General features: G+C 42.4%; 1 protein-coding gene across 2 annotated transcripts in view; it reads right to left on the bottom strand.

Moving 5' to 3' along the window:
- UGCG (UDP-glucose ceramide glucosyltransferase) overlaps nucleotides 1-14,599 on the bottom strand; it is a 38,910-nt gene extending 24,311 nt beyond the window's left edge. The window contains exon 1 of one of the 2 annotated variants that reach the window (XM_047768151.1): nucleotides 14,038-14,599. In XM_047768151.1, coding sequence (XP_047624107.1) covers nucleotides 14,038-14,135 — 98 coding nt within the window. In that variant the 5' untranslated portion in view covers nucleotides 14,136-14,599. The remainder of the gene's footprint in view (nucleotides 1-14,037) is intronic. The other variant, XM_047768152.1, reaches the window with a different exon arrangement.
- Between the last annotated feature and the right edge of the window lie 3,983 nt (nucleotides 14,600-18,582).

The raw sequence follows: 18,582 nt of genomic DNA, 5'->3' as shown, positions 1-18,582 counted from the left end.
TCTTCTCCTTCTAAAACTTACAGATGTCAACAGAGCTACGCTCTGGAGCAAGAACGTATTGCTTCTTCCTGCCACACAGAGAAAGGATGCCGATGGGTGCCTTGGCCATGGCTGGTGTTTTGTAAACCAATCTGTATTTTTCAAAACATGAGCAACAGCCCATTTGCTTGGAGTTGCAAAAGTTGCCTGAATGGTGGGGACCCCCGCCCCCCCGAAGTGGGCCAGTTTCAGGAGTGGCTCTCACAGCATCCTGCAAGGTTTACAGGTTTCAAAGCAGTTTTTATTTAAGTATCTGAGGTCAGGGCTTCTGCAGTCTCTTGACAGCATGAACGTGAGATTACTATACCCACATCTTGCACAGGATTTCTTGTGGGTGCCCATTTCCACCCTTGGCCTGATTGGGTGACTTGCTCTCTTCCAGGATCCTGGGTACAGCACTTTCTCAGTTTCAGCTTCTATGCTGAGAATCCAGTTCTACCTTCCTATCATGCAACTGGCTTGCAGCCTTGACCTTTTTTTATAGGGGAACGGGGGAGTACTCTTTTAAAATACATAATACATACCGTAAAGTCCTATGTAATACTCAGTTCAAGGAATTTTCTCAAGGTGAAACATCCATGTAACCTGTACCCAGATCAAGAAACAGTAGGACCAGAACTGCAGAAGCCCGTGCCCTTCCACTGGCTATCTACTCCTTAAGGTAACCACTGCCCTGACCTCAAACACCACAGACAAATTTGGCTGGTTTTAGAATTTATCCAGGAACCCTCTAGGTCATACTCTTTTGTGTCTGGCTTCTTTTACTTCACTGTGTTTGGAGAGTCATCCTTGCTATTACGATTGGCTACAGTTTATTCATTCGCATACAGCACAGTGTCCCTTGGATGAATACACCCCACTTTCTACCGACTTTCTGTTGATGGATTTCTGGGTGGTTTCCAGCTGTGGGTTAGGACAAATGGTCTGCAACTTCGTCTCTAAGCTTACGAGAGTATAAAGGCTCCTGGCCCCCCTCTGCCACGCCTCAGACCTTCCGCTTCTGGACAAGATGAAGAAACAGGGACTAGATTAACTCTCCGTACCTGAAACAGTTTTTCCAAGTCCAACAAAAAAATAGGAAATGATTTTCGTAAGATCTGGATACCAGGCAAAGAAGTGATTCCTGAGACAAGACAAAAAAACCATGAGGGGAGTCCTCCAATTGCCTCAGCTTCCTGCTTTGCGACAATTTCCAAGCCAGGAGACTCGTGTTTTTGTTTTTAATGTTTAGTATACAAAATGGCCATAGGGAGAAATCACCGCTTACAGGATCCGTGGCAGAGCCTAGGAACCTACATTTTTATAAGCATCCCAAATGATCCGCATGCAAGTTAGCAGAGCGCCACACTTGAAGGCACACCACAGTCGACTGTAAAGCCTCCAGGGTCCAGCAAAACAATGACACATGGTACATTCTCAATTTAAAAAATACTGAATAAATGAAGAGTGAAAAACGGTTGGCTAACTAGAGCTCAGAAGGTAAGGTTAGTCTAGAGATTGAAAAAAGATAGGAGAGGAGTTCCCGTCCTGGCTCAGCAGTTAAGAAACCCGACAAGTACCCATGAGCACTGGGGTTCGATCCCTGGCCTCGATCCATGGGTTGAGGATCCAGCGTGGCTGTGAGCTGTGGTGTAGGTCACAGAGGCAGCTTGGATCCCAAGTTGCTGGGGCTGTGGTTTAGACTGGCAGCTATAGCTCTGATTTGACCCTTACTTAGCCTGGGACCTTTCCTATGTCTCAGGTGTGGCCCTCAAAAGACAAAAAAAAAAAAAAAAAAGGAGTCTTCCACAGTTTGGTAACTACATAAGCTCTCCTAGATGGAGCATGCCATTAGCAGAGACCACAAATCAATATAACCAATAATATAGAACCGGTAATGCACAAAGGAGACTAGCGTGAGTAACAGGAAAAAAAAAAAAAAAAAGAAAGAAAGAGAGTCAGGAAAAAAGTCACAGAGGTTTATTTGGTGAGGCTGTTTTCCAAAGAGTTCAAGAAAAGACAACACCGAATACTGTTGAAAGGACAAGATAAGAACTGGAACGCTCAGTGGATTGAAATGTCCACAGAACTGAAATGTCCACTGGAATGTGTGAACACTGCTGACCTCAGAGCACTCCGGTCAGGGGCAGACAGATAAAAAGTTAAGAAGCAAGTGAATGGGAGTGAGACGAGGCAACACTGAATTAACACTAATGTCTCCTAAAATCTGACAGGGACCAAAAGGGCCAAAGAGTAACTAGAGAGCAAAGGGGTTTTCAGTTTCATTTTTAACTATTTTACAATTTTAACTCTTAAGTTTATATATGGTCGGGAAAGAGCTGGTCAAAAGGTCAAGAGAAAGAAAATAAACAGTAAATTAATGGCCTGCTAGGGTCCACAGTATGAAGCGGGAGTTAAGGTAATGTGACAAGAATGAGGATAAAGGAGTTCCCATCGTGGCGCAGTGGTTAACGAATCCAACTAGGAACCATGAGGTGGCGGGTTCGATCCCTGGCCTTACCCAGTGGGTTGACAATCCGGCGTTGCCGTGAGCTGTGGTGTGGGTTGCAGACGCGGCCTGGATCTGGTATTGCTATGGCTCTGGTGTAGGCGGGCAGCAACAGCTCCGATTGGACCCCTAGCCTGGGAACCTCCATATGCCACGGAAGCAGCCCCAGAAAAGGCAAAAAGACAAAAAAAAAAAGAATGAGGATAAAATGAAAATTTCGAAGAGGTGCTGCCAGTCCTGGGTGTCAGAGCTAAAAAAGGGACACAAAGCATTGCCAGATACCCGAGTAGGCTGAGCTGAGATTTGAGACCATGAATGTGTAGTAGCACTAATCCACATGGCTGCGTGATGACCTCCGTGGGATTTTGAAAGCTGAGAAGGTATAAATTATGAGATGCAGTCGGGATAACAGGGCAGACTGATGCGAGGGAAGGCAAGGGGCAAGGTAATGAAGTGATGAATTGTAACGGGGAATTAAATGGAGCCAAGAGGAAGCAGATGGAGGCCACACCTGTGGATAAAAGTGCCTAGGGCAGTTGTTCTTAGCCTTGACTGTACATGAAAATCAACTTTTTTTTTTTTTTAAATTCTTGACGCCCAGACTAAATATATCAGCATCTTTTGGAATGACATCCAGGGGGCAGCGTGTTTTTTAAAAACTCCCCCTGATGACTTCAAGGTGCCAAGTTGAGACCCACGGACCTCGGAAGACTGCTTATTACAGACAGAACAGAAGAGGGCTGAGGTGGAACCTCAGAAAGATCAGCTATGGGGTGGCTGGAAAACAAGAAGCTATAAAGGAGCTGTGCAAATGGCATGAGCATGGGGAAGGGTTGTGGAAGAGAGTAGTAAGTAGGGGCTCTCTCCATCGTGACCTAAATGTTGTCAATTACCAGGAACTTAAGATTCATAGCAACTGGAGAAATTCCCATACAGACATCCTATCCCTATGGACCACTTCCAGGGTTATTTTTAGGTTATCACAGGCAATACCTATAGCACACTGGTTTAAGAGCCCAGGCTGGAGGGAGACGGGCTGGATTCCGTACCAGCTTCACAGCGGACTAGCCATGAATCCCTGGGCAGATTACTGCTTTGTCTCAAGTTGTTGTTCTTGTTTTTTGAGTGTGAGTAACAGTACACATAAAGTGAATTGTGAGAAAACCTCATAAAGCAGTTGGGAGAAATGGATGAGATTAGACCACAAAATCAGCATTCACTGACAGCTATTATTGGGAACTTTTGAAAAAACTGCTAATTTTAAGGACATTTGCCACTAAATGTAATTCATCTGAAGTACCAGAGTTCTGAAAAGAGATTTAAAGATATCAAACATAGATATGGCCAAGAGGAAGGACTGGAAATGCATATATGTAAAGATACTGCCTTAAATATGTATATGACGCTTAGACCACTATGTTGGTTTTCTTTTTAAACATAAAGTCAACTCTTATGTATTAACAGAGTAAAAGGGGAAAAGGGGACTCATCGAAAGTCTCAGATCATGGTTAAAACAGTTAAGCCAAAACACGGAATAAAACACATTTAATCCAAAGGTTAAGGCATAGCCACTATTTAAGCTAAAATGATTATTAATTTTTTCTTTTTATTTTTTTATTATTTATTTATTTATTTATTTATTTATTTATTTATTTATTTCGTCTTTTTTTGCTATTTCTTGGGCCGCTCCCACGGCATATGGAGGTTCTCAGGCTAGGGGTCTAATCGGAGCCATAGCCACAGCAACGCAGGATCTGAGCCGAGTCTGCAACCTACACCACAGCTCACGGCAACGCCAGATCGTTAACCCACTGAGCAAGGGCAGGGACCGAACCCGCAACCTCATGGTTCCTAGTCAGATTTGTTAACCACTGCGCCACGACGGGAACTCCTAATTTTTTTTCTTTTGATAGCCACACCTGCAGCATATGGAATGGCCAGGGCTAGGGGATGAATGGGAACTGCAGCTACAGGCCTACACCACAGCCACAGAATGCCGGATCCAAGCCAAATCTGTGACCCAGGCTACAGCTTGCAGCAATGGCAGATCCTTAACCCACAGAGCCAAGCCAGGGATCGAACCCACATCCTCACAGACACCATATTGGGTTCTCAACCCCATGAGCCACAATGGGAATTCCTTAGCTAAAATTATATTTACGGTTAAAAATTACACCCCCAATTTAGGAACTAATTTTAAAGTTCTATAGGCATCATCCAAAAGTGTAAAATCAATGCAAGTATGAGAATGAGAAACATTAAATGTCACAAATCACTATTGCCTGACAACGACCTGTTACTGTTCTCTTAGGTGACCTCTCCTTTAAAACCATGGATGGGTTCTCAGTTGGACAGAGGTGCTACACAGTCCTGGCTTCTTGTAATTCCTCCATCCTCAGAGCCTTGGCTTAAAGTGTAGGATCTCACAGCCACAAGAATCTCCCTTCCTTCGGCCCTGCTACACGGAGAGGTTGCCACCGACAGAGTTGAGAGGCAAAGGCAAGATAACTTCCTCAATGCAGCAGGTACAGTGTACAAAGCAACTACTGGTTACTATGTAATTCAGTCAATCCCACCTTCTATCATGAAGATATTCAGAAACATTTCAAAGGAGACTATTCGGTTTTGTTGATCAGGGACTCACCACGCCTAAGAGTCCCTAGAGCAACAGTGAGAAGGCAGCCTTCCTACTGGGTCCAGGCCTGGGTCCCCGCAGCCCCTAACACCTGGAAAGCTCTCAGTCAGTGGCAGCATGTCCAGGGCCCAAGACCAGCAGAACCACAACCTGGGATTTTAATAATATTCTCAGGTTTCTTGAGAAAGAACTCCACTCCTAACATGGATGTCCATTTGATTTTCAGAAATTTGCTTTTATTACATTTTCAGGAACACATTAGGCAAAAAAGGAATGGACCCCTTATATACTAGTTAATGGTTTTGATTTGCTTTTTTTTTTGCACCACACCAGAGGCATGCAGAAGTTCCTGCACCAAGGATCGAACATGCATCACAGCTGTGACAGCACCAGATCTTTAACCACTAGGCCACCAAGGAACTCTGGATTTGCTTCATTTTTGAAGAATAAAATGATCCTGAAACTAAGTGAGCAATTTGCGGGAGACAGGAAAGCACAGTCAATTTTCAATACGTATCATTTTCCTGAGGTGTTATTTCCAAATTACATTTTAACTCAAGAGCTGGAATCACTGGCAAAAAAAAAAAATTTGAATTCATGTAATTAAGGCATGTCACTGTCAAGGACAGGGAGGGGCAGGTGCTCACAGCAAGCTGCTGGCAAGCTGCTGTGGGGCTGTACCTGCCACTGCAAGGACAGGAAACAGAAGTGCAGGCATCACCTGGGGTACTTTCTCAGGGTAACTTAAGTCTCAAAGGTCACAAGAGATGAATCACAGGTAAGAGAGAGGCCTTCAGGGTCCTGCTTTCTCTTAGGAGCTAGAAGGACATCTATTCAGGGAACACTTCAAAGAACGCCAAGGGATGGTAAGAAATATTCAGGGGTTCTTCTGGACTTTCTAGCTGCTTTCGCTTGATGACTCTTAAGTGTCTCTCTGCACAAGAGTTTTTGACTTGTGAGCAGATGGGATCGCCTCATTTCTCCAAGGTGATTTTCGCCTCCTGACATCTCAGTCTCCAAAATTGTTACTGCCCTTTCCATCATTTGAGCTTATTGTTTTGCCGTCTCATCTTTCAGTCTTCTCGCTTCCCCTACTCAACAGCTTATTTAATGGTTTGCACCATTTTAAAATGACTCATTTTATAGTATTGTATTCTAATTGAGTTTTGAGCAGGAGGGAAGCCTGGAATTGGGGGAAGCTCTTAGGAGAGAGGGCTGGCCCTTCCCCTTCATCAACTCCCTTGCAGCAACAGGAAGACAACACTACCCCTCCCAGAAAGGAGGCACAAGACTCTCACTCTTAGCTTCTAAGGGGGAATAGGGACTCCTTGAGGACAAAGTTCACCTTGCTTAACAGCCCCAGACTGGGCTGCTTTTATAGTTCTGCTGTGCAATTCAGTTGGACCAATTTAACTGACTCTGGGAATTTTCTCCTCTGCTCCCTGCCATCAGGCTTGTTAATATTTCATGTAAAATTAAGCCCTATCAGCAGATTCTCTACTTTATAGAGTTCATGCCAGCAATTTCTTTTGGTAACAGGCCCTGTTGTTGCTACTTATGATTGTGCCCTGGAAGACTGTTACTGTGTTTATGCTCAGAGCCTCATGACGGATGTGACTTTCAAATAGCACATAGCTTTTAAAAAATGGTACTGCATCAAACTGGGCTTCATCAGCAACATGAAGCACACCGTCTGGTGTACCATTAACTCTGTAGACACACGATTCTCCAGAGAACACAAAACGACCAAAAGGGAGTTACCTTTACAGGAAAACACAAACTATTTCCAAGGGACAACAGACTTAGCTAAAAAAGACTCCGCCACCAGAAGAAAACAAAGAGGAGAGCTTTATGAATTTTGCTCCCCAAACTGCAACTCCCTGACCTTTTGGTGACAAAAGAGTTAGCTCTGGTGCATAGGAAACGAATAGACCAAGGTATTTTGTCATAGCTCTGAATTCCCCGGAGGACAGATCTAAGTGTAAAGATGATTAATGGCATGAAAGACATTCCCTTTAGGCTTGGGCTGGGGTGGGAGAGGAAGAATTCAGAATCAACAATTTAATCTGTAAGTGAACATGTTGTTGATGCCGCCCTGTTTCTATTTTAACCCACAATTCGTTAGAAACAGTGAGATAAAAATTCCATGTGGTCCAATTCATGTCATTAAAGATCATGGCCACTGAACGCATCCCAAATTCTGTCCCTCTGCCTCCAATAACAATGGCCAAGTGACGCTAAATTAATGGGCAAACAAAAATCTACCATTACTACTGGGAAAAAAATTCAAAGATCATTTATTCGACAGGCAATAACCGAGTGCCTAGCTGCACTGAAGACACAATAGTAAACAAGACCCTTCCCTACCCTCAAAAGCGTATAATCTATGTGAGGAAAGAGACAACTGAACACACATTTGCAATTTGGATGGGTAAATTCAAGATGCCAAGGAAGGACATACGAAGGCAAGGTCTAACCCAGAAAGGAGTGAACAAAAGTCAAGAGGACTTGAAGGATTAGGAGTCAGTTAAAGGACAAGGGGACGGGGGGGCGGGGCGGGGCGGGAATTCTAAGGAGAGTATATGTCACATTCAGGGGAATGTCAGCGATTCAATATTGCTGAAGAAATAGGTACATGAGGATGGCTCAGCTCTTCAAGAACTGCACGTGTCTTGTTAAGGCATTGAATTTTAACCAGGTCATGGGGAACCACGGTAGGATTTTAAGCACCTGACCCAAGATTACTGCTCCAGAAGGATAAGGCTAATAAGTAAGAACATGAAAGCAGACAAAGAGTAAAGTTATAGGTTCAGATTCCAGAGGGTAGAGATAGCTCAACAGTCGAGGGTAGAGATAACGTGTACTGAAATAATGATAGCAGAAAAGGAATAATGAATCAAGAGAACCATCACTACGTATTAAAACTGAATGGTAATGGCCATTTTCCTTTTTAAAGTTAGCACAACATAGTCCAACTCTGTAGCTTTCCCAGGCTCAGGTTAAAGGGGCTCAACTGCCTCATTCACACACCTGCAAGTGGGTCTGGCAGCTATGACCCTGACTGATCAACATCTGTCCCTGACTGATCAACATCTGTCCAAAGTCCAGGTGCATCTACAGGACTAAACCCAGAAAACAAAGCTCTCAATTTACATTCTACTAAGGCTCAGGACACTAATGTATTAATGAATCCAAAAAAAAAAAAAGTATCATCTAAAAATGATACAATTATTTGAAATGCTAAAATCTATATTAAAAACACAATTACTTTCTGATAATTTATCAGTTATCCTGATACAGTGAGTATTTAAATTCCATTCAAAAGCCGTGTGGCTGGTATAAAAGATGCTCTGCTAGAAAAATTAGGAAAAGCAGAATTAACTTGAGGAAAACGTCAGGAAAAGGACCTCTGCTTTAAGACTGGAGGGTAGTTAAAACTTATGGATACAAGAAGCATTTCCACTACACCCTGGCACCTCTGGTCAATTAATAGAAAAGCTAGAGCTGGCGTTCCCTTCGTGGCTCAGAGGTAATGAACCTGACCTGTACCCATGAGGACACAGGTTCAATCCCTGGCCTCACTCAGTGGGTTGGGGATCTGGCATTGCTGTGAGTGTGGTGTAGGTTACAGACACAGCTTGGACCCCAAGTTACTGTGGCTGTGGCCGGGAGCTGCAGCTCCAATTCAATCCCTAGGCTGGGAACTTCCACATGTCGTAGGTGCAGCCCTAAAAAGACAAAAAAAAGAGCCTAACCTAAACATTTGGACACTACGTGGTAGGGGATGATAAATCCAAGGCGAGCGGGAGTGGAGGAGTGAGAGAGTAGAAAAAAGCAAAGTGTCTTGCTTAGATACTCTTATCTAGCAGCATGGCGCTTAATGGCTAACAAGGAAAGAAAAAATTGGCTCTAGACTTTTTCACCCTCCAAGCTATTAACTCACACTAGCTGTCAAAAAAAAAGGGAGGAAAAAAACCTGTAAAGATCCCTTAACTAACTTTGCCTATAGAGGATATAATCATTAGAATTTTTTTTTTAAGGAAAAAAAATCTTCAAAATAAGAGCCTTGAATTTCAAATGCTCTACTCTGAATGTTATCTTTTTTTTCTTTTTTTTTTGTCTTTTGTTGTTGTTGTTGTTGTTGTTGCCATTTCTTGGGCTGCTCCCGCGGCACACGGAGGTTCCCAGGCTAGGGGTCCAATCGGAGCTGCAGCCGCCGTCCTACACCAGAGCCACAGCAACGCGGGATCCGAGCTGCGTCTGCAACCTACACCACAGCTCACGGCAACGCCGGATCCTTAACCCACTGAGCAAGGGCAGGGACCGAACCCGCAACCTCATGGTTCCTAGTCGGATTCGTTAACCACTGCGCCACGACGGGAACTCCTGAATGTTTTCTTTAACATTACAGGCAGAATCCCACAAATACCTGCCATCTAAAATATGTTTTGAAATGACTAAACCTCAATCTAAAATCTTGGAAGGGGCAAAGTGGTAGGTAGAGGTACCAGTGAGCAGAGAAAGTTCCAAAATACTGAAAATAAAGTTCTCTAGTTTATAATGCATCTCAATTTTTTAAATTGTAGGCTTACAGGAATTGTAAGATATTTGTGAAATCAGAACACAAAATTTCACTGAATAACAACTGTTCACAATATTAATCACGTTCAACTTGATTTTTTTTTCTTTCCTTTTTTTTTTTTTTTTTTTTTTTAACGGCTGCACCTACAGCATATGGAAGTTCCCAGGCTAGGGAACAGGTGCAGGCCTATGCCACAGCAACACCAGACCTGAGCAGCATCAGTTTGCCGAAACCCATTTGATCCTTAACCCATTCAGCGAGGCCAAGGATCGAACCCGCAACTACATCAACTCTACATTAACCCGCTGTCAGCTCCATTTTTAAATTACAGGCCAATACTTAGCTTTTTATTTCATTGTAAGAATATACAGTATAATAGAACATTGAATCTAAGTTAACTAGGTATCATATACACCATGTTTAATTTTTTAAAAATAACCAACTGGTTTAAAACAATGCTTTTTCTAAGCAATTTCACTGCAACACTTATATTACTTAAACATTTTTAAAAATTAGGAGCTCACAGATCATGCTCTTTAATCTGAGAACCAGATATGGAGCCATGTAAGTTTCTGAAAAGAGGCTCCATTTCCACCAGTTGCAAAGCACAAGGTTTTAGGAGAGTATCAACATCTAATTAATTTATTCATACTTTATCTTACTTCAAAAAGGATGAGAGGACATAGAACACATGTTCAGAAAATATATTCTTCAATAAAACAGAGAATGCTTAGCACAATATTTTAACCAAAACATCACTGCCAGTGTTCTTTAACCCTGCATGTCAAAATGTTGAGATTATCAAATTGCAATTTTACTAAATATAGTGGAGAGGAAAAAAACCTTAGTGCTCTGCCTGAAAACAACTCAAATTAAATTGAGAAATATCTTTACTTCAACAGAAAGGAATCAAATTAAACACAAAAATAATTTTGAAGGTGGCACAAGATGAAAGGAATTTAACTTTTCAAAAGGTAAGACTTTATACAGAAATTAAGTTGTTAATTATTTTTTTATGTTCAGTTATTCATTTCAGAAAGATATTCACCAAGATGCCTGTAATTAGCTAGGCATTCTAATCTGATATAAACTAATTGCATTTTCTTTATTATATTTTCGCATGACTTTCCTGGACCCTGTTACTGTCAATAAAAAAGGTAACTTTGTGGAGCACTGAAAAAGAAATACAAAGACTCTTTACAGTATCTTTACTAAGCCAAGTGTTTTGCACTCTTCTCAAAAATTAACAGTACTTTGAGAACACTCTGCAGTTCATTATTAAGCACAATATAAAGCAATTCTGAAGTTTCCACAGTCTAAGAGTATAAACACTCCCAGATGGTTATTTGAAATATTAAGCTACATCACTAGTGTTAATTAAAGAAATGTGACCTCATCATTATGTGTACATAATAAGACGGAGCATACACCATGGTCCTGTTTGAAAGAAATCAACTTTCTTCAAATCAAGCTGTGAATTTCACAACTCCACTTTAAATACAAGATTCAAAAAAAAGGCTCTAAGGTTTGCCTTCAAGTAAAAATATATAAAAACTCAAAAGTTTGCAAAATAATGAGGAGCTAGCCTCAGCAGTAATACGGAAATAAAGGTAATAGTACTTCACTCATTAAAACAGGGGATACTGGTACTCTTTACAAGGGTGAAGTGTAAAACAAAACAAAACAAAACTAAGAATATTCAAAATACTAAAAGAAAAGCAGATACTAACTATATAATAGTTGGGGGGGGATGGAAAAGATACAAAAATGTTAATAGAATCAGGGGAAAAAAGACTTGACTAGTACAACACAGTTTTCTCCATGTTAAATATATGTACAAAGTTGAAAGACAAAAGAAACAAGCTAGGAAAAAACCTGCAACATATCACAGAAGGACAATCTTCCTGTTAAAAAGATTAACACAGCAACAGATTGCGGCACAGGCCAAAGCTTATGAATATGTAATTAACAACTAAATGTAACTACCATTAAATATACGAACAACATTCCATGGAACTAGTAATGGAAGTAATAAAAATAAACACAAAACAGCAAAAAGCCTGACACTTAGTAAAGGGAAAACTGGAGACCATTATACAATGTTACAGGGGACCACGATTAAACGCAACCTTCCCATAGGGCGGTATGTATCAAAGTTTAAAGTGTGTACCATTTCTGGCCCAATCATTCCTCTTTCAGAATGTAAACTAAGGAGCTCACTGCTCAAAGATGTAAGGGTATGAATTCATCACAGTGTTGGCTGTAATCTTGACAAACTGAAAATAACCTCAATGTCCATCAATAGTAACAATGTATATCAGTAGCACATAAGTGAAAATGTCACGCATCTATTAAAAATGATGGAGACAGGGAACTATACCTATTCACTTGTGACAGAACATGATGGAAGATAATACAAGAAAAAGAATATGTATATGTATGTATGTATATATATGTGTGTGTATATATGTGTGTGTGTGTGTATATATATATATATATATATATATATATATATATATATATGAATGACTGGGTCACTTTGATGTACAGCAGAAATTGCCACAACATTGTAACTCAACTATACTTTTAAAAAATTGTCAACAATGATGGAGCGATCATACATTTATTGACATGAAAAAATTACTAATGACATTTTGCATGGACGCTCCAGGGATGTCTTGTTCTTCAATCTCATTTCCAGCACCTAGAACAGTGCCTCATACAAAAGAGCTTCTCAGAAAGTATTTATTTAATACATGAATTTTAAAGCTGGTTAGAGAACAGTAATCCTAATACGGTCCCTTTTTCTCTCTTTCTCTCTCCCTCCTTCCCTCCTTCCCTTCCTTTCCTTGCCCCCTTCCCCAATGTAACTGTGAGGACAGTCACAAAAGGTTGACAGGTAATGGAGTTTTGGTGTGTGTAACTTTCTTCTTTATTCCTTTCTGTAGTGTCTAAAGACCCTATATAGTGAGCATGTTTTATTTGTATGATTGGAAAAAGTAACAAAATTGTTTTCAAAGAATTCATACATTTAAACCAGCTCCAGAACGTTCAGCGATTACAGCTTACAAACTCCAAAATCTAAGATCAACTGTATCCAAGAAGCATTTTTTTGCATCTTCAAAGAAATATCACTATGCCTTGTACAATGGTAGCATCTTTGTCCAGGACCAGGAAATGCCACACTATACTAGTAAAATGCAGCATTTCCAAAAGGAAAAAGTGAAAAAAAAAACTGTAAGTAATTAACTGATTAAAGAATTCTCCTCTACCAACATATATCCTATTCTAATTGGTGGTAAGGTAACTATCCACAATCATCTATTTCTCTGGCTAAAAAATCCGGCGAATCCAAGAGCAATGTGCTCTATGCCAATTCTTTCATTTCCTTACGAAGGCTTTCTTCATTTTAAAGATATTTAAACAACTGAAATATCAAAAGTAGCTGCACACGCTATGTCATATTCATTCCTTTACCCGGTTTTATTTTATTCAGTCTTTAAGAATATCCGAAATAACCTTATTCAATTATTATGTCTTTCCCTTCTGGCATGTAAGCTCCACGAGGACAGGAATTCTGTCGTGCTTGCCACTGTGTCCCCAGTGAATGGCATCTAATGAAAAGGTGTTGGGGGGGGGAGGGAGACACACAAATCTAACCAAGACAATAAATAAAGACTTGGGGGGGGGGGGGGGGAGAAAACCACACTGAAATGTACAAGCTGACAAGACTCCAGGCTATAACGCCAGCTCAGAGGCTTGGTGACATTTTCCAAGGTGGACAGGTGCTTCACACCTGTCTAAAGGCATAGAGCTCTTCCAGGAAGAAGAAAATCCACAGGGAGGTTTCCAGGTGGCTGAATGCCGCTCCCAGAAGAGTGGAAACGATTATTACCATAATAGAAATGTGGCCCAGGTCGAGAGAAAAAAACCAACCAAACAACAATACACCATACATTTGGCCCAGATGAAAAATCACACGAACCCCCAACACAATCAAGCAGCCTTCCGCTCGACTCGTAAAAAGAGCACAGCCTCCTTTCCCCTGGCTGTGCAGTCGTCTGCAGCCCAACCACCCCCTCACTTGCCACTTTTCTCTCCCAAGGAACCCCCCCTCCCGCCCCCGCCGCCCCAGATGGTCCAAGGGGAGAGGGAATGGAAGGAAGAGTCTGAGAATTAGCTTCCTCCACCCTTATCCGAGCCCAATTCCTTCCAAAGCGAAATCCTGTCTACTCTCGCCGGTCCCCGAGGCCTCGACCCCCGCTACGGGTTCCTCCGGTTGCCCTCACTCACGTGTAGATGATGGCCATGAAATGCATCAGCCACAGCACCAAGAAGAGGACGAACCCGAAGACGGCCATTCCCTCCAGGGCCAGGTCCAGCAGCGCCATCCCCCGGCCCGGCCCGGCCCGCTCCGGCCGCCGCCGCGGACAGCGCTCCCGTAGGAGGACGACAGGGTGGGCGCCCGGCGCGGGGGCGCAGAAGGGGAGAGGAAGGTGGGGAGAGGAAGGGGAGGAGGGGGGTGGGGACGGAAGGGGCGGGCAGGGCCTGCGCGCCCCCGCCCGCGCGCACTCGCCCGCGCGCTGGCCTGGGCGCGCTCGCGGCTACAGGCGCTGCGGTGGCCGGGCTCGGTGATCAGGGAGGCCGTGGCCCCACGCTCCGGCTCGCCTCTCCCCCGCCTCGGCGCCGCGGGCCGGACCCTGCGCGCCTACGCCCCCTCCGCCGCTGCCCCTTCCGCCTTCCCGCAGCCTAGTGGCTGAGCTCCTGGCAGCACAGATCCGAGCCCTGCTCAGCCGCCGCAGCTCCGAGCACTAATCGAAACCCGCGGTGGCGCCTCGACTCCCTGGTGCACCCCGCCCCGCCCCGGCCCTCCGAGGGGCGGTGCATGCGGCTCCTCTCCGCCCACCCCGCCGCCCTCGCGCCCGTAGCGTCACGGTCGTGAGCGCGCCCCTGGGTGGCTTCTGCCGCCAGAGGCGGGCGGGGCTTTACCCCAGCTCTGGGTTCCGGCCGCCGCCCACCTCTCTGCGTCCGGCGGAGGCGCGCGGGAAGGCCAGCCCTGCGGCTCTGGGCTGTCCTCTGTCGGTGAAGCGGTACCCTGTGTCCAGCTCAGAGACTGCTTTCCCTTTGTCCGGCTCTGGTGTTCCAGGGCGCCCAGGAAAAGACCTGGGATTCCAGGGGGCCCCCCGAGCCGTCTCGCAGACCAACTCCCCAATGCTGTGTCCACAGCCTCTGCCCCGGTCCTTGCTCAGAGCCTCTTAGGCCCTCCTCCAAGCCACGTTCCTGGGCGCTGGGGTGTCCCATTGCATTCCTCCCTCGCTGCTTTTAATGCTTGTGGCGTCTTGGATCACAAGGGACCGTGAAAATAATCTCCTACTTCACAGATCTCTAAGTACCTTAGAGACAGCGTGTAACATACAAGAAATTGTCAAACTCAGAATGTAAAGAATCAGCTAATATTGAAGTTCCTTAAGGTTCCTGCCCAATATGATAGCCATAGGTGGCTACTGAGCCTTAACATGAGGTTAGTAGGAATTGAAATGTATTATGAGTGTAAATCATATGCCGGTATCAAAGACATCTCATTAATTTTATGTTGATTACATGTTGAAACAATAATTTTGATATATTGAGTTAAAGTATTCAAATTATTTCAGTGTTTTACTTTTTAAATTTAGCTAGCTACTGGAAAAATTTAAATTACACAGATAAAAATAAAGTGAAGGTAAAAAATTAATAAATTACACAGTTGGAGAGCACTGCACTAAAATGGAAAGATGTAGCATTTTGGATAGTAAGGTAATTTAGTGTTTATCTTAATTTTAAATCAGTCCAGGGAGATGTTTTTATCTACCACTAAATGCTTCTGTTTGTTTCTTTAGCCTAGATGAGTTTATATAGTTTCACCATTGTTTTTATGTTTAGACAATGTTTATTATGTCAAGTGATTTCCTTTTAAATAATCCATGACTTCCCTTGAGAGATTTCAGAATTGAATTCAGTTTTGAAAAGAGGCTGTTTATTTTTATTATTGCTATTTATTAGAATTAATGTTGATCAAATGAGCTACCTCAATCTACAATTAGATGATAAACTACAAGCAGAAAGGAGTTTAAATGAATGCCTGCCTTGAGAACCAATCCGGGATTTGCTGTACTCATTGTTTTACCTGGATAAAGTCAGTAGGAAAGAAGAACGCTTAGAAACCAAATTTCCATTGTTGAGAGTTAACCGGTTGATAAAGTTATAGCAGGATAGTACACCAGCATGGAAATAACACTACAAGTGGATTTTTTTTTTTTGTCTTTTTAGGGCTGCACCCCCGCAGTGTATGGAGGTTCCCAGGCTGGGGGTTGAATCAGAACTGTAGCTGCTGGCCTACACCACAGCCACAGCAATGTCAGATATAAGCTGAGTCTATGACCTACGCACAGCTCACAGAAACAACAGATCCTTAACCTGCTGAGCAAGGCCAGGGATGAAACCTGTGTCTTCATGGGTACTAGACAGATTCATTTCCCCTGAGCCATGACAGTAACTCCCAACAAGTGGAATTTTTTAAATGCTACTGTTGCAATCAATTCTAAGACGTATTTTTAAAAGCACATGTAAACACAGTTTAACATTTCTGAAATGGAAATGCATCTTGCAGTCAATGGCATCTGACAACTAATTGATAGGCTTTTTTCTTAATTGTATATAAAATACTACTGCATTTATTAATATAAATTAGTTAAAGAAGTTCCTGTTGTGGCTTAATGGTAACGAGCCCAACTAGCATCCATGAGGACGCGGGTTCTGTCCCTGGGTTAAAGATCTGGTGTTGCTGTGGCTGTGGTGTAGGCTGGCATCTGCAGTTCCAATTCGACCTCTAGCCTGGGAATTTCCATATGTCGCAGGTGTGGTCCTACAAAGCAAAAATAAATAAGTAAATATAAATTAGTTATATTTATTATAATTACTGTCATCTAAGATTTGATAAACTACATCAATTAGACAATTTAAGCACTTTGTTGTATTCTGCATTTCTCCAAAATGGTTTTTGGACTCTGTAACAAAGGATTTTATACAGTATGATCACTGACATGGAAAATGAAGGAGGCCATAGAAAAGCGAAAGAAGCAGATATTCTTAAAAGTTAGCAAATCTGGAGTTCCCATCGTGGCGCAGTGGTTAACAAATCTGACTAGGAACCTTGAGGTTTCGGGTTCGGTCCCTGCCCTTGCTCAGTGGGTTAACGATCCGGCGTTGCCGTGAGCTGTGGTGTAGGTTGCAGACGCGGCTCGGATCCTGCGTTGCTGTGGCTCTGGCGTAGGCCGGTGGCTACAGCTCCGATTAGACCCCTAGCCTGGGAACCTCCATATGCCGCGGGAGTGGCCCAAGAAATAGCAAAAAAAAAAAAAAAAAAAGTTAACAAATCTCCTCTAATTGAGTATAATCAGTAGATAAAAGATCAGCCATGCTGTACTTGAGCCTAGTTAAAGTTGGTCTCTCCAAATCTGGTTGATGATTTTAAAGTAGTAGCTTTAGGAAGTGTAATCCTAACATTCTATAGTTATGGTAAAAGTGTACATTTCTTCCACGTAACTCGGCAGCATAGTAGTCTAGCAAAGACCCTGTCCACTGATCTCACTTTTGGCAGCAACATTGTTTTAGTGCTTGTTTGTCTAAAGGGCCCTCCTGTCTTTTGGAAAACCAGTTTCACCAAGTTCAGGGCCTCGGACTTTTTCCAGTGGCAATCTAGTAACAGGATATAAAAGAATTCATAGATTTTTAAGGAGCAATGTTTTTCAGAGGCAAACAAAACCCAAATTTGACTGTCATTTAGTGGCCTGAGATGTTTTAGTTATTAAAACTTAAAAAGAAAAGGATTCAAATGCTTGGTTTGAAACAAATAGTTGAAACGCATTTTTGGTTTGAACCAAACCCAAACCAAAACAATTTAACTACAGTGGATTCCAACTGAAACTGAAATGAAATTATGTTGATTTTAGTCCCATGTCCCAGAAAAGAAAAGAGCAGGGGCTGGGAGAATATCAGATACACAAGTTACCTCAGAGAAATAAAACAAATTTGGCAAGTTGATATTCTTTGTTATATTGTGCCTCAAATGCCAATATTTAAAAGTTAGTCTTATGTTTTTAAAAGTAGCATTTCAATAATCAGGATTCTTGATTTGGATTGTGTCTAAGAAAAACATCATCTTTGGAGAGATTTCTAGAAAAATCAAGTTTACAATGTGACACTGAAAAAGCTATGTACAGAGAAAAAAAAAAAGAAGAAAGAAAAAATACACCAGTCAATTATAAGTATTTTGAGGAATGAAATATGTTGGGTTCCCCCCCCACACACACCACCCTGTGGTATAAGGAAGTTTCCAGATCAGGGGTCAAATCAGGCTGTGGCCTAGCTGCCATCCTAGGCCACAGCCACTGCAAGGCCAGATTGAAGCCACATCTGTGACCTATGCTGCAACCTGAGGCAATGCTGGATCCTTAACCCGCTGATTGAGGCCAGGGATCAAACCCAGATCCTCAGGGACATGTTCAGTTGGGTCCTTAACCTGCTGAATGGGAACTCCAAAAATGCTGATTTTTAAATCTATCTTTTCATATTGTTGACTTTTTGTAATGGGCATTTGTGTTTCTATAGAGAAAAATGACCATTTTTCTATTTTATAAATGAGTTCATCAATGATGAAAAACATGTAGAAAATTTTCATAATTTTTAAAAAAGTATGAGGGATAGTCACTTTACAAAACTAAACATACTCATACCATACAATCCAGCAATCATATTCCTCGGTATTTAGCCAAATGAACTGGAAAACATCTATACAAA

Source organism: Phacochoerus africanus, chromosome 2, assembly GCF_016906955.1.
Source record: "Phacochoerus africanus isolate WHEZ1 chromosome 2, ROS_Pafr_v1, whole genome shotgun sequence".
NCBI lineage: Eukaryota > Metazoa > Chordata > Mammalia > Artiodactyla > Suidae > Phacochoerus > Phacochoerus africanus.
Note: the sequence above shows the minus strand (reverse complement) of the source record. Positions and strands in the feature narration are given on the sequence as shown.